We start from the raw sequence: 26,186 nt of genomic DNA on the forward strand, positions 1-26,186 counted from the left end.
AATAGTATGAAAATTCAGTTACAAAATTAAATTATGGTTGAAAAGATAAAAAAGTTTTGCTGTCAAATTAAGATTTCATAACTCTGGAATGAAATTTGTTTCTTTTTTTTTTCCTGGACCAAATAGCTGGACCAAATACACTTCAGAGAGATGCTTGAAAATGTACAGATGTCCCTGACAACGGAAGAGTTTGAACCGTATGCCCAAAACCCAGAAAACCAATACAGAACAGACTATCCAGGTAACTTTTGTTAGACTTTGTCTACTTGACTAGAAAAAAACTTGTAATGATGAAATTCTTGCTACCTTAAATAACTTTTGTCTTGCTTTAGGGGTCAAACTACATGATATTGAAATGCATCATAGGTTAAAAGCCAAGTTCTCACCGCAGCAAGAGATTTAGATAGTGTTTTCATAAATACTTTAACACAAACGTAATTGCTGTCATGGCAAAATGTTCTGTTTGATCGTAAAACTAGCTAAACTCATTCATCTTGTCATCTTTTTAGGCATTTCTGGCATTAAATTTCTGTACACTAAAATTTTACTTTGGCTTCTGTAGTCTGATGTGTTTTACATGTAGAAATCTGCCATATTGGAAATATGGTTGACCGCCTGTAACTTTTATGACTCACTTTGGTATCATAATTTTATTTAAGGTACCAAGAATTAAAAGTATTTTTGGCTCTGATCCATTTCACCATGCTGTGTGTCTATTTTCAACTGGATATGTATCCCATATGTTAACCAGCTGTTCACTAATTTTGGCAGGCTATCTTGCTAGGGAAAATTCATCATACATGAAGGAGGACATATATAACGTACTTTCTGTTCATTCTTGTGTTTCACATGACTTTCAATTTCATCAAGCAAACCAGAAAAATTCAGTCTGAGAAATTAACAAACACAAAGAACATCACACCCAACAATATTTGATAAAACTTAGTGGGTTTAAATGCAGTTTTCATGGTGTTATGGTGAAGTTCAATTTAATCTTCTTTTCACAGCTGAAATGCATGATGCCATTTACAATTTTCTGAGCGATATGTTCCACATCAAGAAGTCAGTATGCGAAGTTATCGCATTATGGAATGAGAGGTAGGACTTTCATCAAGTCAATATAACAGTTATCACCCTCTACAATAATACACTAGGCCTGATTGTGCCATTATATAGATAACTATCCCCAAGATATTTTGAAGTTATCTATCTTGTATAATTTTCTGTTATGCTTTGTGATTAGTACGGGCAAGTTTGTCAACTCTCAAGCCATGATAAAGGAACAATTTGAAGTAAGATAAGTGTAACTATCTTAGCTATCCAGTTTTCTCTTCGCATATGGTGTTTGGAGCTACTGTCAACCAACAGTCACACACAGAGGGCAAAAATGCAAATTCTTCTTGAGAGTTCTCATGTATGATTACGTTTTGATTAATTTTAAACATAGTTAGATTTTGTAGGTTTTAACAGGTGCCTTTTCAAGTCATATTGGGACTTGTAGCATGCTAGGTGGGGGGCATAGTATGTTCAGTTTTGGTGGGTTTATATTCAAACATCACTTTCCCTATACCCGGTTAATATGAGTTTTATTTTACAATATTTTCCCCCTGTGGTGTCATCTATGTGTTGTGTATGTGCCGCACAGGTTGTTGGAACTGATTCAACAGGAGAGGAATGCCAAGAAAAATAAGAACACCAAGAACGAGGATGAAACAGATGGCCCAGTCACAAATGAGGTAGGATACACTTCGTAATGAATTTGGCAACTTTCAACAAGTTGTCATTGTTGCCATAAAAGTCACTGTCAAGGTTGGCATCATATGTGAAACTCATTAAAATAATTATTACCATTGCGCAATTTTAGCTTTAAACATCATCATCATCTTCTTTCATCATTATCATCGTTATTTTCATTATCATTAGTGTTGTCTTCATCGTTGTCGTCATCATCATGATTATCATCATCATTATCATTATTATCATCATCAAGATCATCATCATCACCATCATCATATATGTTGATCTCTTTGCCATTTCTAGTAAAATAAATTTACCACTGTTCCAAAAACACAATAACAAAAACTAATCTGAAATTTTCAGGTTTTACAAAAGGTAGAGATACAGGTTGCTCAATCATTCTTAAACATATTAATTTTCCAGTTACCATACAAATCTGCATAAACATATTAAGTTATATATTTCAGTGGCAAAGACTGTCTTATCTGTTTCTGCTCTCTTCCAGCCAACACCATCAACAGTGACAGAGATACAATCCACAGCCTGTCAAACAGCTGACAGTGAACCAGCTGTCATCGATGTAGCCCAAATGGAAGTCACAGAAGTTGGAGAGAGTGCCAGTCAAACCACCGTTCCCTCAGAGAATGTTACCAAGGCAGCAGTTCACGTGGCAACAGTACATCAAAAGACAGCAGGGCCCAATGGACAGACTTTGCAGAGGTCATCAAGTTGGAGTCCCCAAGTGAGCAGCCAGCAAATACCTGGTAAGCACCAGTACAGTCAGTTGTTAGCAGTATGATATTTCATTTTTCATGTGTTCATCTTATATGGCAGCATCGTCCAGTTGGACAACCTCACCATTAAGACTCAAATTTTATTTAGTCTCTACAGAGGAAATCTTTCAATCTTACTTTTGCCAAATTAGCAACAAAATCAGAAGTCACAGTGCAAATTTTGGTACTAGAGAAACAAATTCCTAATGTTTACCAATATTGGAAATTTTAAAATGGCTGCCATCCCTGTATTTAACTCGAAGGGGAAAAATTAAATTTGTTATAAAAAATCTGCTATCATTAGATGTTTTGTAAACATGGGGTAAACTATCAGATTTTTTTTTAAACCTATGTAGTTACTGTTCACAAGGCAAAATAATCAGTGCCACCATAGTATCAAGAGTTTTGGTCATCAGAATGAAAAACATGACAATTTTGTTTAACATTAGGTACAAAATTACAAAGGGAAGCTCCCCAACCTTCAACAGAACATGGCGTTTCTCCAGGTACCCAGCAGGCCATTATGACAGAAGTCCCTGCTAAGACTGAAGAGGTGAAACAGCCTGGCTTGTCTGACATCTTAGAAGAATATGACATCTGCGAAGCACCTTCAGAAGAAAAAAGTAAATATTTGTAAACTTTCATCCACTTTGATCTGTCTGTGAAATTATTCAGACGAATATGTTTTGATGCACCACCATTCCAGCAAGATAAAACTGCTTCAGGGATACATTGATTAATCCCCACTTGCTTCACTCGGCTGATTGTAAAGATGTATACTGCATAAGTTAAATAAGTGTGAAAATCATATTGAAATCTTCATATAGCAATTCAGCAATGATACTAGTACATAGATGTTTACATTTACATTGTATATACCTGTATATAGCTGTTGATTTAATAACTGCATTAAGACATGTGCTCCACGGTTCACTGATATCTTGGTATCTAGGTTCTCATTTTCTGCAATGCAACAGTGCTGCGAACTTCAACTTTTACCCGTGTGACCATGAAAACTTGTGCTCACAAACTACATGCTGTACCGGAATACTTCATGTGCAAGGAGTAGCATTAATTCTGTTTCAGCATATTTCCTGCTCTGTGCAAATACTCTACAACTGAAAACGGTCAACTAGCAGCAGTTTTCACTGAGGAAATTCAGTTTGCTCAAAATTGCTTTCATGACATCTCTCATGGTAACTCTCAAGCTTCTTTGTCTATTCCATGTTCCTTACTTTACTGCTTGGAGCTTCTTCACTTTTGCTTGCTGCATCCTCTTGCCTTCTCAGAAAAGCGGTTCCTGCAAGGCAGCCATAAAGCTCTCGCTAAACTGGGTCACAGGCGGGTTAGATCCCTGGAAGATAAGCCTAGCTTTATCAAGCAATGTAAGTTGTCAAATGTGTGATGTCATGAGCATCTCACTGTGTTACCACACCCATATCTGTTGAAATCATCTGAGATGTGTGATGTGTTTTCAGATTACCTGGTCAGGTCATAGGTCACACCACTGTCAAAGCAAATTATTTCAGTTGAAATGAGTATTCATGGTTGCCAAATAGTTGCAAAGATCACAATATATATAAACTGTTTCCCATAATTTTTATCAGATGTCAATACTGATTTCATTCTAGATCATTTGAATAAGCAGAAGCAGAACTCCTTTAGACTATCGAGAAAACATATGTGAACACAATCATGTACATCCTGAGCTTTGGTGTATGAGCTTCCATTTTTCTTCAGCATAATTTGCATTTCCTTGTCTGTACATCTGGTGACAGATTCTTCTGTTGCTAAATAAACAAGATAACAGCTTTGTCTTCAGCCAGTGTCAGCAAACTTTTCATTTGAGGTGCTTGCTTCAGACTTTATAAGTAGACTGTTGATATATATGATGAGAGAGGCAGTCAGTCTGTGTGATCTTTGCATGCTTAAGGTAGCGCTACACTTTACCAATACACTTTTTTCAAAGCAATATTTCTTATCAAAGATGACATGAACAGCTCCTCATACTATATATTTTCAAAAGGTAGAGAATTGAGAGTTTAGTATGTTAGCAGTAGTTTACTCAAAGGGTGAAGGGTACATATTTGGGGTAGAAAACTTCAATTTTGGTATTAATGATAAAAATCAATTTAAATCAAAAACTTGATACTACTTAATATCTCATTTGAAACAAGACTATATATCGGTAGAAAATAAAATGACAATTTTTATTTTACGTTATCTATTCTCATTTTTAAATGGCAGGGGAATGGCAGACAAACATTCAAAAAAGTGATTAAAATCATGATAAGCACAATTGAAATGACTGTTATTTAAAATGTAAGAACTTTATTGCCAAACAAAATTGTTATCTTATATAGTATTTAAAGTAGATAATATGAATATTTCACAAATTTTGACCCTGCCAGAATGGAGTTGAAGTTTTTTGAAATGTTGAAAACATGAGAAAAAAGTAGACAGAAAATCTGGTGATTTGGATAAATTTGCACAAATTTACACTTCTTTCTTACCGGACTTACAACTGTTGGTCATATCCTAAAAGGTGAACCCAACTAATATTATAATCTTGGTTTAATAAAATAAATTAAAATTTAATGAACCCTTGCAAAAAGATGATTTTTGAACAAAAGTCATTGTGTTACGGGCAACTCCACCTTAAGCTTGACAAATCACTTCCGTATGTACATATGTGAAATAAATCATTGAGACTGTAATGTTTGTCGATATCTTCAATTATTATTCCTCAGTAACATAAACATGCAAAAAATACTTCCTTGTGTACAAATGTACCAGGAACCATTTCCAAAATAATAATTGTAACAACAGAAAGTGTACATAGAAACATTCAAAATATTTGTATTAAACATTTGTATTAAACAAACACAAAAAATATATTCGACAGTTAAAAGGTAGAACACGCTTTGGGAACAGATATTTGGACTCTCAAACTTTCACAATTCTTTTCTGATATACTACTTATGTGGGTTCATTTTAAAGCTCTTTGTGTAAGAAAACTTGTTCACCAGCTAAATTTTTCGAAATTTGAAAATTTTATTTTTCTACTTAGAGTTAACACAGAGATGGCGGCCATTTGAATTGTAATTATCGGTAAATCTTGAGGTATTTGTTTCTCTGTACCAAAATTTGCATAGTGACCCCCAATTTTATTCTTGATTTTGAAAGAGAATGGTTGAAAGATTACTTAAGGAAAGTTTGTGCAAAAGTTCAAGTCTTTCACTTTTGAGGTGCATACTACCTTAAGTAGAAGAGAATACTACAGCATTGCAGACAGTACTTCTACTTTATCAGAGTGTTCAGAAATAAACTGTTGTTTTGCCTGTACGTGATCTGTTCAGTTTCAGCCCCAGCAAGTAGCAATGCGTCCAGTGAAGGCCCAGAGTCAGCAATCACCAATTCTGATGACTCATCTACTTCCAAGCAAACTGACCGGAGATCTGCCACTATGAAAAACTTGATAGCTAATTTTCTGTCGGGACCAATGTACACACCGTTAGTGGGACCATTGTGAGTAAAGACTGCCCTCTAGCTAGACTTTGTAGCTATCTGTAAAACACTAGAGATCTCAAGTTGCTGGTTTTTTGAAAGAGACAGTAACTGTAATATGCTATGTCCATGACTTGGAAGAATGTAATTCTAAAGTTTCCTGGCTTCGGCTGCTTTTCATGTGGAAACCCACCAGAAAAACTCAACCTTCACGACCTACTATACATGCAGTCCACATCTGTAGAAAAAACTAGACAGACAACAAGTGTGTGTGTTTCAGATGCACTGCATCTACCTTCCTCAGAATACAATGTATCACCCACTGATTTTGTACAAATCTAAATCGTGAAAATGCTGTAAAGGCATTAATTTTCACAGAAGCATGCAAAAGATGTAAATTCAATACAACTTTTTGCATACTTGTATTTCATTTTACAAAAGTTGATAGTAGGTGTAATGTACAAAATATTGTTTTCTTATACTTTTACAATGTAAATGCACTACATCAATGTTTGATCCAGCCAACCACCACAGGTAGCATCTCTTTTGGAGGATATACTGTAGCTAAGTGTGACAGAGTGAGAGAATAGTACATGTGTCCATGCATGTCTTTGTTTTTAACACAGACTCTTGTTGCGGTAAAGTTGCAAAAACTGGATTGTCTGACACTTTAATTTTAACCTTTTGAGTGCAGTAATTTTTCCCCACCAAAATTTTAGTACAACATTTTACCAGGTTCTGCGAATTTTTCTGTAATTTTTTGGATTATTTTGGACCAAATGGACATCATATTTTATTTGCTACAGTTTTTTATCAAATTTTTGGCAAAAATCTGAAAAAAATTTACTGGACTATATTTTACAAAGGTGACTTTAATCAAGAGTAGGGTACCCTAAATTTTTGTAGAATCCAATTTGCTGTCAAGTTGACTCTATGCAGAAAAGGCCTGCAGGTAATATAACTGATGGCTGACAGCAAAATTTGGGACAATTGCAGCTAATGACTGGTATGTTTTTAATTGTACCTTTTGTATTTTATATGCAGTTCTCCGGATGAGCATTACACCTTGCCGCCAGCAAGGATACCCATTCCAGTGATTGATACAGAACCTAGCTCCATCATTGCCTATGCTATCAGGTGAGAGCAAGTCTGTCTCCAAAGCCAAAGACTTAAAAAGAGTTCAATCTCTTCTGAGCACCTTTGTCAACAGCAGTTTGTTTGCTGCTGTTTTTTGCTGGTTAAACTATGTCAACAACCAGTTTGCCATTTGAAAAAATACTATTCAAGGGTGCCAGTTCATCAATTTTTGAAAAAGACAACCTTTCTATACAGTTGTGAATTTTTTTTGTGTTGCTCTCTCAACTCATTTTCAACTCATTTATGAGATTCTTTCACACTATTGAGATTCCAGTCTGTCTTGTAAATTATGATCACCGAGAAATGCTCAGAAATGCCAAGAAAATTTCAAATAAACGCTTTTTTTTAATTCACAAATGACGAGAATGTTTTAGATTTATAATCATTATTTTTCTCAAATTAACTGTGACTAAAGTGAGCATTTAACTTGAAAATTCTTGAGCTTTTAGCTCCAAATAACAACTACAATACTGTGGAAGTTTCATTTATTTTTGGAATTGATCGACAAAATGAATGCAATCTCTTTGTTCTGTATCTAGCTGTCAGACTTATGATGAAAAATTGGGTGAATTTAAGCAGAGTATGAAGAATTACTTCGAAATGACTGCCTCATCAGCATCCAGTTCAGCCAGTAACAGCCCAAAAGTCAAACCAAAGTCACAGAAACCATCGATATTGAAGAACACAGCTACACTGGAAAGATCTCTGGATCAGAAGCCATCATTAGGTACCAACTCATACCTTTGGAAATAGACTTCAAATTGGCTAAAGTCTTGCCATGTCATGATTTTTATTATTATTTAAGGCAAATCAAAATTTCGTAATTTTACATCCCTCCAAATGTTGTTGAACACATTTCTGTTCATTATGTTGTTTAATCTGTAAACAAAGAAACAAGAATGTAAAGAAGAAAAGTTCTCAACTTACAACAGTGATACAATGACGAAGCTTAAAATAGTTTCAGTAACCATGGTAACCAGAGATGAACTTTCTGTTCTTTGTCTCTCACAAGTGTAATGCTTTAAGAATGGAGAATTATAATACATTTCACTCAGAGAATGTAGTATTTAAGCCGCACTTTTCAATCCCTGGTTCTCGCATTAGTGGAGTTCTCCTCCCAGTCAAACACATGGCCAGTACGATGTTTGATTTCTATAACACTTAATTACACAAACTGATTTCAATCTTTTGTCACATTTTGCTAATCCTGCAAACAGACTTATATAATCGTTTGATTGACGGTCGGTTCAAATTGCCAACGGTCATTTATTCCCCAGCACCACACTCGAATTTCCTTAAAAAACGTCTTCAAGTCACTTTAGAATTTGAATATAACCATTGAGTTCGATCGGCAGCAGCTTCGTGCTGACCGCTTGGCAGTCTGTCAGCGTTTTTGCGGTCAGAAAAAACTAAAAAGTGGCATTTTCTGGAGCGTGTGCCCTCATGTTACCTGCTTGGTGTCCACTTACACAATGAATGCCGCCATGGTTGGTGCCCTTTTAAAGGGAGGCTCCGCCTTTAATTCTGTAGTCATGATTTGAAGTAAAATGCTGATGAAATGAGATTATACCGAGTATTCCATGGAAGGGCTTAACACTTTATTAGAATGAGAATTGCACTTTTAATACAGGATTATATATGTCATTTTCGACCACACATATCTTGTACATTGTTACAACATGTACACATTATGTCAACAGGAGAAATTTGATACAACGTCTGATCAAATTATTTCTTTCATGGTCATAGTTGTTTAATTGACTACAAGGTATAAAACTGATTCTCTATGATAACATACTTGGTGTAGGTTTTGTCATTTAACTTTCACCGTCTTTTGATTTTGTTTGATAAAAAATTCAGAAATATCATTGCGTGTTTTATAGATGTAGATGTGTCTCCACTGAATTCAGTATAAACAGCATGGCACAGAATGCAAAGTTAAAGGCACAGACACTTTTCATATCACATTCTGCAAATATTAGAGAGATACTGAACATCAGCATTTTGCAACTCAAAGAAAAATCTTTCGAATTCCATTGATTACTTCCACCGGTACCCAGTTTTTGCAATTGAAATAATTCTGACAAAAACTTTTCATTATCGTAGAAATCAAGCAAACTGGAACAGGTCTGCCATTGACAAAAATAATCAGCACAAATAATGTGCTATCACAGCAATAAAGTGTGCATTCTAGAATATATGAATATTCTCCATTCACAATGACTTATTATGTCTGGATATGCATACCTAACAACACTCATTAGTACACTTTACACAGTGCTGCAAGTGCTTTAGTTTTTTCCCTCCAAAATTTAGTGCAACATTTTATAAATTTTTATAGTCTTTTCCATAATTTTTTTGATAATTTTAGACCAAATGGACATCACTTTTCATAGGCTTTAGTTTTTGATCAAAATTTTGGTGAAAATCTGAAAAAACTTGCCTGGGTTACAATTTGTAATCCATAATTAACACAAAAGATGTGACATTACAGATAATGTACATACTGACAGTGTTCTTTTATTCTCCAGGCCGCCGAGGTAGTAAAGTGTTGGCATTTCTCAAAGGTAGCCTATCAAACCACACGGCCTACACGTACACCTACAGCAAACCCAAGCCACCTGCAAACAATGAGAGTAATGAACTCAGAGGTGCAGATAGGGTTTATTACAAAGTAGAAGATGAAATTGATTCACCTTTGGAAGACAGTAGCAAGGAGAAGAAAGGTAGGGTAGCCTGGTTGTAGCCTTCTGATCTGTTTTTCTGTCGTGCAGTGAAATCTTTCCAGTGACTTTCAAAATGCGTTGCTTCCTATTTACAGCCCAATTTTTCATATTCTAACAATCGCTACACATTACAGAATTTCAAATAAGAGTATATTTTCAACCTGATATTGTTTCACTTTTCGTAGAGAATTGGACAAAATGACCGCTACCCTAATCCTTCCACCCCTAAATTCTAAGTAAAGAGGTCCAAATACAATAGGTTTGGGCTGAACCATGGTGTTGAAAGGGTTAAATTGATACTCAAATATAATGATTTAAAATTTTCATTTTATTGCTTAGTGTGCATCCTTTGCTGTCAAACTGGTTTTATTGTGACAAATACAGTCACAGATCTTTCAGCAAGCATGCAGTAATTCAGTTTCTGTTTTTGTTCTCTGTTTTCAGCTTTCTCAGATGAGACAGACTTCAGTTTATTCCACAAAGAAGAGAAGAGCACTCACCATCCACCAAACCCTCACATTGAACTTCAGTTCTCTGATCACACTGCCAAGTACTATTGCAGGGTCTACTTTGCTGAGCAGTTCCGGCTCTTACGGAAGACTGTCTTTCCGTACGGAGAGGAAGCATACATCCGTTCTCTCGCCCACTGCATTCCTTGGGTTGCAAGAGGTGGCAAGTCAGGCTCCACATTCTGCAAGACTGCTGGTGAGTTGACTTTTCTGTAAGAGAGAGTAAAAGAGAGAGAGAGAGAGAGAGAGAGAGAGAGAGAGAGAGAGAGAGAGAAAGAGAGAGAGAGAGAGAGATTTTGATTGATTGATTGATTGATTGATTGGTTGATGATTGTTCAGTGTTGTAATCCAAATGTCTCCATCTATTAATATTACTTTGACTGCACAAATGAATTATGTAACCCTTGATTACAAATTGAAAGAAAGAAAATTAAAGTTTGTCAGGCATCTTAAAATTTGTTTAGGGTTATGCTGATGCAGAAAGTGACATATGTAAAGTGCTCAGTATAAAAAAGTGCATATGCATGCATGTGTCAAATGGCGGTCAGTTTGCTATCTAAGTCACAAACTGCTTTCATCAATTTTGGAATTTCTTAAAGTTCTTCGCATCAGCACTGTTCTAGTGCATGTAGTATCATGTGAAATTTCCTTGAAACCAACAGACGTTTCTTGAGTCAGTGGCATATCAGTTTGGCTTAGAAGGCACCCTGATGATGGTGCTTTCAAATTTCACATTCTAATCATTCATATGTTGAGAGTATGTTCTCTGACAAGGAGAAGTAGTATAAACCGTGAACGTTCATGCCATTTTACTCCCATCATGCAATCACTTTTCATCAAGTGCATGCATTCCATGGTATTGACTAGGTAGAAACATTTCTGTTCACTCTCTTTGACAGATGATCGTTTCATATTGAAGCAAATGTCTCGTCTGGAGGTGCAGTCTTTCACTGAGTTTGCTCCACATTATTTCCATTACATCCAAACAGCCTTTGAAATACAGGTAAAGATACCCATTTAACCTATTTTTTCCACTATGCCCAAACAGCCTTTGAAATGCAGGTTTTCTTCTACATTATTTCCACTACGTCCAACCAGCTTTTGACATGCAGGTAAAAATACCCATCTATCCTAATTTAGAGCTTACCTCCTGGTGCTGGTATGTTCAGTGCTGAACCAATCAAGCTTTTATGTCTCCCTATATGTATCCCTCATACTCTGTGTGTATTTTACCACCCAATTATTTATACCCAACTCATTGATCCAGACATTCTTTTCATCCCATATTTATACCCCACATGTTCTAAGTACATCCACTGGCCTGACTCATTTGCCCTTAACGCTTATCCTGCTGAATTCGTATATCAATATCAGGTCAAGTTGGTTGAAACAAATGTTACACTTTATATGTGAATTTTTTTATTCAGTGTTATAGACCACCTGCCATGATACAGCTCATGAAAATTAATGCAGAAAATATTGAAGACAATCACCACAAATGTAATTTGTCAGAATACTGAATAATACTATTGAATATATGACAGCCTTTAATATACTGACTCAAATTATCTAAGGCTAGCTTAGAAATATGATCTAAATTGTTAGTTTTTTTTATGGCAACAAATATTTTTTTACAAATTTAAAACATCGCCAGTTTTCATATGTAAGATATGCGCCCCCCCCCCCCCAAAAAAAAAGAAAAAAAAAAGGAATTCAGAGATGTGTAATTAATCAAATTATTTTGAAATTTAAACTCATGGCACACTGGGACATCCTCATCATGGTTGGAAACAATGCTTGTTTTAGGGTACCTTTCAAGTTTCATGTGAATGAATACAAAGATACCCTTAAGATAATCTGAATTGCTCCACAGCCTAGTATGGACCCAGTATCCTTCGCTCATGCCAGACTGCTCACTCTGTCTTACCATCTAACACACATTGGCACACACGTACAGTGCTAGGAAATTGCGTAATCCATGTTACATAGGAAATGGCCTTGTTTCATTTCCTCTCCTTAGCCCTGATTACATTGACATTGACAATCAATGGAGTCCTTCTTAGAGTTTACGCCCACCGGATATACATTTTCTTAGAAATTAAAGACTGTACTTTTAATTTATCATCTTTTTTGTATCTCAGAGGCCAACAGCTCTGGCTAAAATACTTGGTGTGTATAGAGTTGGGTTCCGGAACTCTCAAACCAATAACACCATGAAACAAGATCTGTTGGTGATGGAAAACCTCTTCTATGACAGGAAGATGGCTCAGGTAATGATGATATAATAGCAAAAAGATACATTATTGACCCTAACCATGTTACATTTTATGAAATATCAATCTTGAATAATTTAGAAAGGTATTAGTTTTGCAATCAAAGTGGGACATCATTTAGGCATCAGCCATCTTTGGTTTGGCCAAATTGTTATGTTTGATATGGGATGCAAGAAATGTTTCTTAAATAGTTGAAAGAAACTTTGTGACCTTCTGTTGTAAAGTTCATCATCCGGTCTGCATTTCTTGGTCAGGCAGGCATAGCATAGTCTCCCTAACAACCCATGTTTGTTTCGAGGGATGATCTCTGCCCAAAGAAACACCCTTGACTAACAAAGTTGTGAAATTTTCTCATACATGGTTCCTGAAATTTTTGTCCAGATGCATTTTGTCATGAAATTTAAAAAGGAATATATTGTTCTTTCTCTAGGTATTTGACCTGAAGGGGTCGATGAGAAATCGCCATGTCAAGGTGTCAGGTGAAGAAACAGAGGATTTGGTATTGATGGATGAAAATTTACTGAAATGTGAGTTGATTCTGAGGACACGACTTACTTTTCTTTTCATGTTTGTTCAAAGCTAGCCTGTACTCTCTGTCTTTGTAATCTTTTTAAATCATTTGTCAATATCAATGAAGTGGATAGGCATCGGAAGTTGTTAGTTTGAATCCACTGAATTTCCTATTGACAAATAACGAATTTATCAACTGTGATGTAATTCACCAAAAGGTTAGTTCATACTTTAGATACTTCACATCGCCATTCTAGTTGTCAGGCTGCCATACTTGTCATAACAAATACAGATTGTGAACATCGTACACTGCATGGAAATTCATTAATACATGTATGTTTTCTTACACCAGATCCACCCCTTTCTTCCTCCACTTTGTGGCACAACCCAATTGTTCCAAAGGAAGTATTGAACCGACATATATGGAAGTAGGGATTACAGGATAAATACATGTATATCTTGTTTTCCTCTGGTTTATCATTCCTTCCGTGACTGACTTGTTTATCTTTCACAGATGTTGTGGATTCCCCTTTGTACATCCGTACCCACTCTAAGACAGCATTGACCATGGCCATTTACAAAGATTCCCAGTTCTTATCCGATCATTTAGTCATGGATTATTCACTGCTGGTGGGAATTGATGAGAGTAGGAAAGAACTGGTGGTGGGAATCATTGGTAAGTCAAACCAGCAATTAAACTTGCAATGACATTGTGTCAAGTAACATTAAGCATATAAATTAAATTTAGTTTTCAGACTGACATCATTATCTTTGACTGCACACTCTTCCAAAAATATGACAATATCAAATATTGTAAAGGTCGAACGCGCCTCAGGGACAGATATTCAGACTCAAATTTATACGATTCTTTTCTGATCTACCACTTGTGGGAGCTCATTTTACAGTAAAGCTCTTGATGAAAGAAAAACTTTCAGTGTCTTAGTTTTTCGGAAATCCAATATTTTATTTTTACCCCATAGATTTAACACAATGATGGTGGCCATTTTGAATTTCAAATATCGCAAAAAGATGAGTAATTTGTTTCGCTAGTTCCAAGCTTTGCACGATGACCCCTGATATTTATTGTTGATTTGGTAAGAGAATGGTTGAAAGTTTCATTTAGGAAGATTTGAGCTTTTGAGGCACATGCTACCTGAATTCAAAAAGAAATGGTGACAATGAAGCAAAACATTGTGATGTCACCACAACGTACCAAAATGTAGTTATGATACTGATGTGTATCTTCATCCTATTATCACAACCAAAAGCACTTAACTTTTCAACGACTACAATTTTTGACCACAATTTTGGAAAAAATTTGAAAAAATTGTCAAAATCTAAAAAAATTACTGGCTATGTAACATTCTTTGAAGGCAACAAAAGTTGACTTTGACATTCAAAGGGTTAAAGTCACAGGCATGTGAAAAGCAAGAATAAAAAGTTGGCTTGTTTTAACTTTCAGAGTGCATCCAGTACAGTCTCCCAAAACAGAGTAGATTTTTGAGTGTCAGAAAATGATGCTCTGGCTAAAAAAACATTAAATATTAGCATATACCAAAGCAAAGCAAACTGAGATGTGAATATTTTAATGAAAGAAAGCATTTTAGTTGTAATTTGTTTCTATACTGCTTTGTTGCAATTTTGGTGTTTTTATTATATTGTGTGCTGTATAGTGGGATTGTTTGCGTGTGTTTGTTTTAGAACACCAAGTCACAAATTTACATTTGATCTTCACTCGGTTTTTTTTTGGAATAGACATTATTATTATTATTATTACAATCTTTATCGACTCGATTTGGTAGTAATAAAGTAATAATGATGTGTAAGTAGGTATTCTAAGTAAATATCTTCAATATCTCCACTCACATCCCCTGCATCTGTTCACCTTAAGTAGTTTTAAAGGGTTCAAATTTTTAGAAAGCAAGAATTGATGCCCTTTTGTAACAGTCCTTTCTTAATGCCTTCATATTTCCAGATTACATTCGTACATTTACATGGGACAAGAAATTGGAGATGGTTGTCAAGTCATCCGGCATCTTGGGAGGACAAGGTAAGGATTACAAACACTTCAGACAAAACATCACTAACAAAGTTGTTGCTAGCATTAGGGGACGACTGCATTAACTTGCATGGTACCTGAAACCCGAGTCCTTGCCTGACCAACTCAGGTGACAAACAGAAGACTTTTAATCCCTAAGGTGTGAATGTTCCATTGTTATGTTTATCTAATCCAGCTGGTGCTATTGTAGTGCCATTGTAGGAAAGGCAGGTCTGTGAAATTGATCCTCTAGGGAAGTAGGGTATTCCTAAGTTAAAGGCGGAGCCTCCCTTTAAAAGGACGCCAAGGTATGGCGGCGTTCATTGTGTAAGTGGACACCAAACCGGCAATATGCGGGCACACGCTCCAGAAAATGCTACTTATTAGTTTTCCCTGGCCTTAAAAACACAGACAGACTGCCAAGCGGTCAGCGTAAAGTTGCTGCCGATCGAACTCTGTGGTTATATTAAAAGTCTAACGCGACTGGAAGACAATTTTTTAGGAAATTCAAGCGTTTGTAGTGGGGAATCAATGACCGTTGGCTATTTGAACCAACCGTCAATCAAAAGCTTGCATAAACTCTGTTTACAGGATTAGCAAAATGTGACAAAAGGTTGAGATCAGTTTGTGTAATTAATGTTATAGAAATCAAACAACATACTGGCCACGTGTTTGACTGGGAGGAGAACTCCACTAATGCGAGAACCTGGGATTGAAAAGTGCGGCTTTAATGGAGGCTAGCCTTCCCGTAATGAGTGAAAGTGACTTAATTGTAACTGCACAGTTCAGATAGTGTAGTGTCAAGATCTGGTTGCACCATAGCAATGCTGTAACATGATCAGAATGTCTATGTTCATGCACGATAAATGATGCTTTCATGGACAAAGCCAAATTTAAATTCTGTTTCAAACTGAATCAGATGGGACTGCCAGTACTCTATACCATGCTCCATGAAAGGCTATTTGTAACCTGACACTTTTCTCTACAGTTTTAAAGAGGAAGGTTTCAGCAGGGTCTTACATAGACACAGATTTCAAATTCCAAAAGAAGAGAAAGGGCTCTTAGGGAATACAAAATATCCTGAGTCTCTTTGCATAATGTGATTTGGTGTGGATAGAATGAGGATGTGTGTTTCATAAGTGGGTGGATGTAATATCAGTTAAGTTCCAGTGATGAGAGTTTTAATTGACTGTTATTGCCAGCTGTGGATCCTGTACCGTTGTTTTTCCCCGAGAGCGAGCAATTAGGCCTGTATGTACACGACTTGTAAGGATGCAAGGCTAAAAGACCCAATACCAGGATTTTGGCACTTTTTTATGAAGTACAGTGGTTGCATGCTATTTTCAGGGGCAACGTATGTGTATATGCATGTGAAAAAGTATGTCTTTTTGTTTGACACACGCAGTACCATGCATTTTACTTGACACTTCAACTCATATTGTACCTCAAAAATAGACATGAATAATCATTTGAGGCTAAGTGCAAATTAAGTCATATTTTAATACATTAGCATATTGATACAATGTATCATTACAAAATTATGATATCATTTATTAGAGCACATTTTTGCCAACAATTTTTCAACTGCCTTGAAATTTACCAACAAGTATTGCATAATTTTCAAATAGATTGTGCTTCATAATACACTTTGAAAAGTTCCCAAATTTACCAAATTTACCCAAAAGAATAGTGTTCAAAGAACCATTAATTGTAAAAAGATGCACAACTTAAACTGTGTAACATTGGAACAATGTGGAAAAGGTATGGATTCTAAAATGTTAAAAACTCGTATTCATATTGATCACAAAAAACAACTGAAAGCAAGAGCCTGATTCCAAAAGCATGAATAGCATATTGATACAGAAATGTTGTTTCTATTCCAGTAAAATTGTAGACAGTGAATTTTTATAGTGACTACACTATTGATAAACTAAAAGTATATTTTTCCTTGAACAATTTCTATGTATTGATAAAATACAATTGACTTTTACAGTGCAGTATTATTAGTTTTACATTCATGATGGACTCATGAATTTATACCTGACCACTTGAGCCTAAAGACATTGATTGCACAAATTTTTGAAATTTGACCGTACAGCACTCAATTTTCTACAAGATGGTACAGCACTATTGTTTTCCATTGCAAAGTTTGACCTGTGTACAAGAAAATGGGACAGAAAAGATGAAAAACATGACTATATAACTTTTGCTTATTAACTCTTTTAAATTTAAATTCATCATCAGCCTCATGTGTGATTAATTAATACAATACAAGTGTGAGAAATACAGAAGAAAGTGTCTCATAAAATCATAATAGTAGACATTCTGCAAGAAATATATAGGAAGCTATAATTGGATCAAGTACATAATACTCTCAAAATTAGACACAGTTTTTTTATATTTTATATTAACACATGTGACTGAAATGATTGCAGTTACCATAATACAGGTTCACAAAAAATATGCTCTTTTTCCAAAGATTTGATTGTAATTCGCACCAATTTACATTTTTTGAATTTGAAAGTAACAGTGAAGTTGAACCACTCTCATTATCAGGATTTATGGAAATTGCACTTGTCAATTTAGGGAATCATCAATTTTGATGAAGATTAAGTATCCAGGAATGTTTCATTTTGTCTCTTATCTTTTGTTGTTTTCGATGTTGTATTTGTTGCATTGTGAAAGTCATATAAAGATGTATGAGTTTTGCTATCAATGCAGCAAAGATTATCTTTATGAGATACTGACTCTATCATGATTCTAAAGGCCTGGTGAAATCAACCCGGTTCTGGTGACTAAATACCTTCCATGGCCCCGAGGGGCAATATTGTTACACTCGCGACAGAATTGCAACATAAAAGTACGTGTGAGTTTACCGGTATTTGATATTTCTAAGTGAATTCTATAGAGATACCAACACCAATAAATGAACACTCTGGTTATTTGATGTTAACGTGCATACACTTTGATACAGTTGCCAACGCTGTCGACTGCTACTACCAAACCTGGTACGGCTGTCACTGCAACACCCGCGGCTAGTATTAGCCCATTCCAGTCACTATCAACACGACAAACCAACTTGCCACAACTCTCAAACTTCAGCAGACTATTAGGGTAATCACAAGAAACGTATACATATTTGTCATTTTCAATAGCAATCCCCATTGGATGTGTCATCCGACCTCTCTCATTCTTACAATCAAAGGAATACAAAAACTTGTCATGTGCATTGAATACCTGGATACGTTTGTTTTCGCTGTCTGCCACAAATACCATTCCAGTACTTCCGATCACTATTTCCAAAATACAATTGAAATTCCCTGGACCACTACCACGTGACCCAAAGGATCTTAGGTACTTGCCATGTTCTGTGTAAACCCTGACACACTCGTTCCCTCTTTCTGTCACATAGACATTTCCATCCACTGGGCTAATAGCAATACCCTTTGGATCTTTCAACCTATTTTGCCCAAAGCATTTGATGACATGTCCATCCTCATCACTGACAACTACTTGATTATTGTTACTATCTAAGCTGTAGTATTTATTATCACTTGAAATTGCTATGCCACATGGTTTGAAAGGATTCTCAAACTTTGCAAATTTCAAGATTTTCCTGAACTTTCCTTCTATACTGGTTATCCGTAACCTATTGTTGCCCCAATCTGCAGTGACAATGTCTCCATGCTTGTTAATGGCCACACCTGTGGGGGACTTGAACTGTCCCTCAGCTCTTCCTTCATGACCGATGGTCCTCACCAATCCATCGATGGCAGGTATGGTGAAAGGACAACCTTGTGTTTGTTGATCTCCTGTTGTCAAGGTTACTTGAATTTTACCATCCAATCGTCGAGACACTGTAATTTTGCGTGTACCATCTCTGTTATAAGATACATCAATCTCTTCCCATAAAGCATCAGGCTTTTCTACTGTGGCAGTCACCTTTTCTCTCAGTAGGACTTGCTTACCTCTGGAATCTCTGGTTGTGATCCGTAGGTCTGCAGAGTCACCTTTGATGAGTTGCTTTGGAATATTTTCAACGGTACACTGTGAAATACACACATCAGATCTCAGAACTCCCAGAATTCCATGCTCGCTGAACTCAATGCTTGGAGTGAAGGCAAGCTCCTCATTATCTGCCATTGCTTTAGTTTCCATGGCAATTAACTCATTGATACGATTGCTTGCATCACCTTTGGCGGAGAGAATTTGAGAGGCATTCCCATGGTGCATCAGTGTCTCTATGTAATTGCACTGCACTCTTAATGTGTATCCATGTTTTAATTCCATCTCATCAACATCAATGGCTGCCGTTTTAATTTTCATTTTGTAATTATTTTTCAATTCATCTATCAGTCTCTGCTCTTCTCTCTTTATTTTGCTTATGATTTCTTCTGCTCTCATCAGCACCTTCTTTTCTTCTCTGCTGCACTGCTCACTAAGATCACCGTGAATCTGCTTAGCCAGGGTTTTGTTTTTCTCAACTTCCTGTTCTTTCACTTTCAATTTGTCAATCATAGCTTTCAATTCTATAAGATACTCATCTGCTGCATCTTTCAAGTCTCTGTGCACATGTTCTGGTATTCGATGTTTGACTATGGTACAGTTTGTACAGACAGGTACCTGACAGGTTTCACAGTAGAATTCAACTTCATTCTTAGGATGGACATGGCAATATTCCACAGTCTGCAGTGTCACTGGGCTTGTTAGCATTACTGTTTCGTACTCTCCAATGGTCATTAGTTGATGTGACTGAGTGGTAGATATATTTCTATGCACCTTAACACAGCTGTGGCAAAGGTAATTTTTACAATCAATACATCTGTGAGAGGCTGTATTCTCTTTGCAACCTTCGCACTTGATCTCAGCTCCCTGCATGGACTTGAGTTGTTGCTGAAATATCTCGATCAGGTTCCTCATAAAGAAGTTGCCCTTTATTGCTGCCACTCCCCCAGCAGGAAGGTGATACTGCTGTCGACATTCCGGACAATTTACCGATCCTGTCTTCTCAACCAGTTTGACTAAACATGGCTCGCAGAATGTATGCAGACATGGTAGAATTTTAGGAGACTTGAACTGCTCCAAACAGATGGTACAACACAGGAAATTTTCACTGATTTCCTCCAAAGCTTTACGTTCAGAAGCAGCAGCCATTTTGTGTCAATGTGTCAATAAGGCCGTTTCAGGTTATCATGAAGGCCCCTTAAGATGTCAGTACACATGCTGTAATCTAAGATGCACTGATCTGCTATTGGCAGGTTCTGAACTCAGCCGATGCAATATACACTAACATAGAGGGTTCATGACGACCTATTTTTTTCAACACTTCTCTTGAATAATGACATACATGTTCCTCCAGGTAAGAGGTCATTTTCACAGTGATATTGTAAAGATTTTTATAAACAACCCTTTCGTGGTACAACTTAAAATCAATAAATGATGATAATTACCACTGTACTACAGTTTGTCCTGTAAACATAACAGAACTGAATATTTTTTACTGATCATATTATCCCTATTCAACATGAATTATCACATTACTGACAAATAATGTTTGTTTGAAGATAGTGACTATGCAGTGCAGTGTTTGAAATAATCGGTGGCAATGGTGGCATTTGCCACCAAAACCTGTCAATCTGCCACCAAAATGTTTTTCTGGTTGTATTTTTCTGCCACTAAATTTTCGGTCATCATGTCATCGATCCTACAGCTTGAATGAAGGAACACTGAAGGAACACGCATTATCTGACGGCGGAAAACCTCATTAGCAAAAAAAAAAACTAATTGCGACATTTTGGCATGAATGAAAACATAGCGTGAATCCAAACTTGTGATTGGCTAATCTCCATATCGATGACAGCAGCTTTTGTACACTTGACATCTTGTTGCCCTCTGTGATAGCCGCATATGGAGTCATAGGGCACAAGATAAAAGCATGTTGTGACATTTTGAAAACAAAGCCAAACCGCAGCCTGTGCGAATTAAATAATAATAAATACTTGCAATTCATTAGCCAGTACACTACACAGGGCTCAGAAATTCCTATCGCCGGCCATGGCTTGTGAATTTTGCGTTCGGGCAAGTAAATCAATATGCTTCCCGTCCGACGGGCAAGTGCACCAGCAGTTGAATTAACTAAGCTTTGGATAATTCAAGTTTGAAAACGTATTTCATTAGGTCTGTACACGCCTACAATCAATGTAAGTCCTTCAACTCTCAGAAGCTTTTTTCTGAAAACCCTTTAAAATCCACCCGACATCGCAAAATAATCATCCTTGCTGTTGTAAAACACAAAGCCCTCAAAATAGAGTTTTGCAACATGTTCTCTCTGACGTACACGGAGTGAACTTGCTGTTTTGTATGTGTGCCATAAAGTGGTATGTCCTTGACAGTGGTTGCAATTCTGTTTGTGCAAGTGTATGATGGTCAGCTTCACTCGATAGTGTAATTGCACCATGTGCTTTGTAAATGGATGTAAACTTATTCGGAGCCATGGATCTTGTCAATGCATACTGTTCAACGCATTAATCAACCCCCGGTTGAAAAAGTACAAGTTTACATTGTAGTCGAAACGGGCTCAGTCGACCAAGGAGGCCACATATTGCAGCTACGTAGTGCGTGATATGCAGACAGTTTCAAATTACGTGACCTTGGTTGTTAGGGATCGGCTCTCACTTGCAGAAAACAAATCTGCACTGAAGAGTAATGAAAACGAAACTCGAATCTGCTTTCTTCACGAATACATTTATCAAAATAAAACTCTGAAAGACGGCTGTGCTCAGTGAGCAAACATGTAAACAGGTAAAACTTTAAGGGTTGCAGATGTACCGGTACGTGTGTGTATGCATTGGCAGATAAACACTAGCAGAGCAGTTGTTTGTGATCTCAGCTTGCAGCAAGCCATGCACATTGTAAATCACACAATCTTATTACCGATAATCTTATGCAAAGATGAGGTTGTCGAAAAATTCCAAATTCAAAGATGTTTTCTTGTTGGCCAAATGCATGTACAGAAAAGACTAAAGTATTCCCTCATTTCGTCTGCTACATTTCAGATTTGATAATAGTCCTTCATTTTAACAAGATGTAGTTCATGTTTGAATCTGCTTTTTCCCTCTTTGGATTCACTTAATATGCCCAAACTCTTGCTCTCTGTTACAAATTACTGGTACAATTATTAGAAATTTAGGGCAAGTAATTTTTCCTCTCGGGCAAGTAAAAATGAAAATTCACATGTCCCACTGCTGGTAAGTTTGACAATTTTTTTTTTGAGGCCTACAGTATGGGTTGACTTTTTGTGACGTGTACTCACCATATTTTCAAGAATTTATAAATTACAATGAGTATGTTGCAATGACAAAATGTTTTATTATACCGATCGCATGATGTGTTAAACTGCCACCAGATTTTTCATAATTGCCACCTGATTTCATATCTGGTGGCAAACTTTTGCCACAAGAAATAAAAAATTATTTATATCCCTGCAGTGTAGTCTGTTGTCAGCAACATATTTTTACACACCAATCAATCACTAGTCACATGAAAACATAAATGAAACCCAAACTTCAGTTTTACCTGGTGTTGTAGTTTGACCTCAAAGGAGTGAAATATGGCAGATTATTTTTTTGGCATTTCAAAAGACCTTTTGATTGTCACCTTTTGATGTCGTGAAGCAGTGATCCACTTTTGGTACCTGGGTGTTATGTCGTGGTGCATATGGAATATTGAGGATCGACCAATCAGATATAACCTTCCGAGCAAAGCTGCACTTCAGCAGGATGTCTGAGTAAATGGCATGTAATTTATGTTATGTACGTACTCAAACTATGTGTGTTAAATGTAACAAAATTTAATGTGTACATCAGTGCAATACTTTCATAATGAATAATACAAAGTATTTTAACTTTTGCAAATGCTAAGTATTGAATTATCAACGTTAAAAGCATTGTGGCATTCAAAAGTAATTAGAATGTTTTAAATATTGCCATGCACAGTTTGATTCATTACTTTACAGATCCTAGTCAAATCATTGGTGATGAATATTTTCAAATAATCATATACCTGTATATACTGATGATTTTTCTGAATTTCAGAATAGCATTTATGATAGAGTGTACTCAGATTTGAAGACTGACTGGACAGAATCAAAAATTTTGCCAGTTATTCTTCATGCTACATCAAAATAATTAGAAGGATATTACATATTCCACAAGAAGGTATACATGAAAGCATGTTTCTTTCCTTTATTTCAATAGTCCATATGTATCATAAATGGAAGCACAGATCAGTGATGTAAATTTATAGAAATAAACTACCGGTATCCTTCAGAATAGTTCAGCCACTTACTTAACTTTACTGTCAAGTGTTGATTTCCAAATTGTACTTCATAGTACATTAAAACAATAGACAAAGTCTGGAAAAGTTTTAAATCAACCAATTGTGAGATATTGGAATATGATGCTTAAATGAAGGTAATTCCCCAGTTACAATTAATATTGTAGTGAAATGGAATGAAAGCTGTGTAGGTAGTGCTTCTCAGCCTTGTATATACATGATGTGCAATCATAGCAGCAATCAGTAACAACAAATACTTGTTTACTTTGTACATTACATTCTACAGACAGCAAAAGGAAAATTTTGACATTTTGTTTGCGTGTTTGGGAAAACTGACACTCCTTTCAAATCATTGAATTTATTGAACATTAACCATTTATATACAAGACCTGGTTTATATTTATCTATTTATCCTTTTGTTGTTCACATTATTCTTTGAAGTGTAGAGTACTGAAATAAAAAATCATGTAAAACACATTCTGCATTAGTTGTGACAAAAATCACTGCCCATATTTTCGTAACATCATTTTATCTGTTTTGTGAACATACAGCGCCAACAATACAAAACTCCGGTTTACCTCGTTAAATGTTGGGAACACACTTTTGTCTGACAGTGGAAGATCAAAAGTGATTGTGGTTTCCAAACCGTAAAAATACCTCTTGTTTATAATACCCAGAATGCAATGAAAGACGAAGTCTACGTCCTAACTCTGTAAAATAAATATTCTTTTAAACCAATTCACAAAACCTTTTATGAAATGTCTACATTCCATGCCGATGTCTTCTTGTTATTGACACAAAATGAAATTATATTTAGTGAAAGTCATCAGTGCATTGACTCAATCAAAAAATATCAACAAAGCTCATCAAAATCATTAAATCTTCATATTTTGATTTTGACTAAATTGTACCAGTGTCTTTATGATGTACACACAGTGATCTGAGTGTTCAAGACACAAAAAAGTGCCATTTCCTGGTACACCAGTGTTTGAATCAGTCCAAGTGGCCCTAAATGTTCATATTTTTCAATGACATAAACATTGGATTGGCTCATATGGGAGGAGATTAATTAGAAGGAAATTTATCCAGTTTAAGGTGATCTTTCAACAAAAAATCAAAAGAAGAACTAGTATGATAAATATTGTAAAACTATTAGTTTTCCATAATCATGATTACAAACTTTTGTTTCAATGGAAATGTTATATGCAGTGCCAAGTCACTGGAGTGCACTCATCTAATGTTTGCAAGAACACAATGTAAATATCAATATTTTGGGGTTCATAAATTATAGAGTGGCTGGGTGAAAATCTGGTAGTATAACGGGCTATGGGGTTAGCTGAAATTACATGTAAAACAGAATACAGTCCAGCACAATCTCTTATTATGAGTATACTTGTATATCACTGTACAAAGACCTTGATACAATTATTGCCCCAATCAGCTATAACTATTCTGCAAGGTACATCGTCTGTCACTGCTATACCAGTGAGGTGCTGCAGTTCATCAATGTCACCAGCAATGCGACAAACAAGCTTACCACCACTCTCAAACTTCAGCAGACAACTAGGGTGTGCAGTGACATAAATATATTTGTCATTTTCCATTGCTATTCCCTTTGGTTTTCTCATCTTACCATCCTTGCTCTGACAATCAAAGGAATACAAATACTTGTTGTGACGACTGAATACCTGGATACGACAATTATTGTAGTCAGCTACAAATACCATTCCAGTACTTCCAATGACTTCACCCCACGGCTCATTGAATTCCCCTTGATCTCTACCTTTTGACCCAAATGACTTAAGGAATTTGCCATATATTGTATAAACTTTGACACAATGCCCACCAGAGTCTGTCACATAGACATTGCCATTTACAGGGCTAATAGCAATACCATATGGATCTTTAAACTGATTGCATCCAAAGCATCTGATGACATTTCCATCCTCATCACTGACAACTACTTGCTTATTACTGTTATCTAAACTATAGTATGCATTGTCATTTGATATGGCTACGTCTATTGGTGTGAAATGATTCTCATACTGTTTGAATTCCAAGGATTTCTTAAACCTTCCCTCTCTGGTGGTTAACTGCAACCTATTGTTATCTTTATCTGCAGTGACAATGTCCCTGTTTTTGTTTATGGCAATACCGTAGGGCTGCCTGAACTGTCCTTCAGCACTTCCTAAACTGCCAATGGTCTTCACCAATCCTTTGATTACAGGTATGATGACGGGACAATCTGGTATTGGTTGATCTCCTATTGTGATGGTAACTTGATATTCGCCATCCAGTTGTGCAGACACTGTGAGTTGGTGTGTACCATCTCCGTTGTCAGATACGTTAATCTCTTGCAATGAAGCACCAGGCTTTTGTATCTTAGCTGTCACCTGTTGTTTCAGTATGACCGGAGTCCCTGTTGAATCTCTGGTTGTAATTACTAAGTCTGCAGAGTCACCTTTGATGAGTTGCTTTGGAATATTTTCAGTGGTACACTTTGAAATACACACATCAGATCCCAGGCCTCCCAGAATTCCATGCTCATTGAACTCAACACTTGGAATGAATGCAAGATCCCATGTTCTGTCACTACTTTAGTTTCCATGGTAATTAACTGATTGATATGATTGCTTGCATCG

General features: G+C 36.2%; 1 protein-coding gene across 1 annotated transcript in view; it reads left to right on the plus strand.

Annotated features, from left to right (window-relative positions):
- The window catches only part of LOC139144362 (1-phosphatidylinositol 3-phosphate 5-kinase-like), a 57,017-nt gene that overhangs the window by 18,682 nt on the left and 12,149 nt on the right, over positions 1-26,186 (plus strand). Inside the window, exons 21-36 of the mRNA XM_070715064.1 lie at positions 127-241; positions 1,008-1,098; positions 1,646-1,736; positions 2,243-2,501; positions 2,960-3,133; positions 3,800-3,895; positions 5,870-6,038; positions 7,062-7,154; positions 7,694-7,881; positions 9,686-9,880; positions 10,325-10,585; positions 11,289-11,392; positions 12,531-12,659; positions 13,093-13,189; positions 13,687-13,848; positions 15,148-15,222. Of these exons, the coding sequence (XP_070571165.1) occupies positions 127-241; positions 1,008-1,098; positions 1,646-1,736; positions 2,243-2,501; positions 2,960-3,133; positions 3,800-3,895; positions 5,870-6,038; positions 7,062-7,154; positions 7,694-7,881; positions 9,686-9,880; positions 10,325-10,585; positions 11,289-11,392; positions 12,531-12,659; positions 13,093-13,189; positions 13,687-13,848; positions 15,148-15,222 (2,299 nt within the window). The remainder of the gene's footprint in view (positions 1-126; positions 242-1,007; positions 1,099-1,645; positions 1,737-2,242; positions 2,502-2,959; positions 3,134-3,799; positions 3,896-5,869; positions 6,039-7,061; positions 7,155-7,693; positions 7,882-9,685; positions 9,881-10,324; positions 10,586-11,288; positions 11,393-12,530; positions 12,660-13,092; positions 13,190-13,686; positions 13,849-15,147; positions 15,223-26,186) is intronic.

This window comes from Ptychodera flava, chromosome 11 (assembly GCF_041260155.1).
Source record: "Ptychodera flava strain L36383 chromosome 11, AS_Pfla_20210202, whole genome shotgun sequence".
Taxonomy (NCBI): Eukaryota; Metazoa; Hemichordata; class Enteropneusta; family Ptychoderidae; genus Ptychodera; species Ptychodera flava.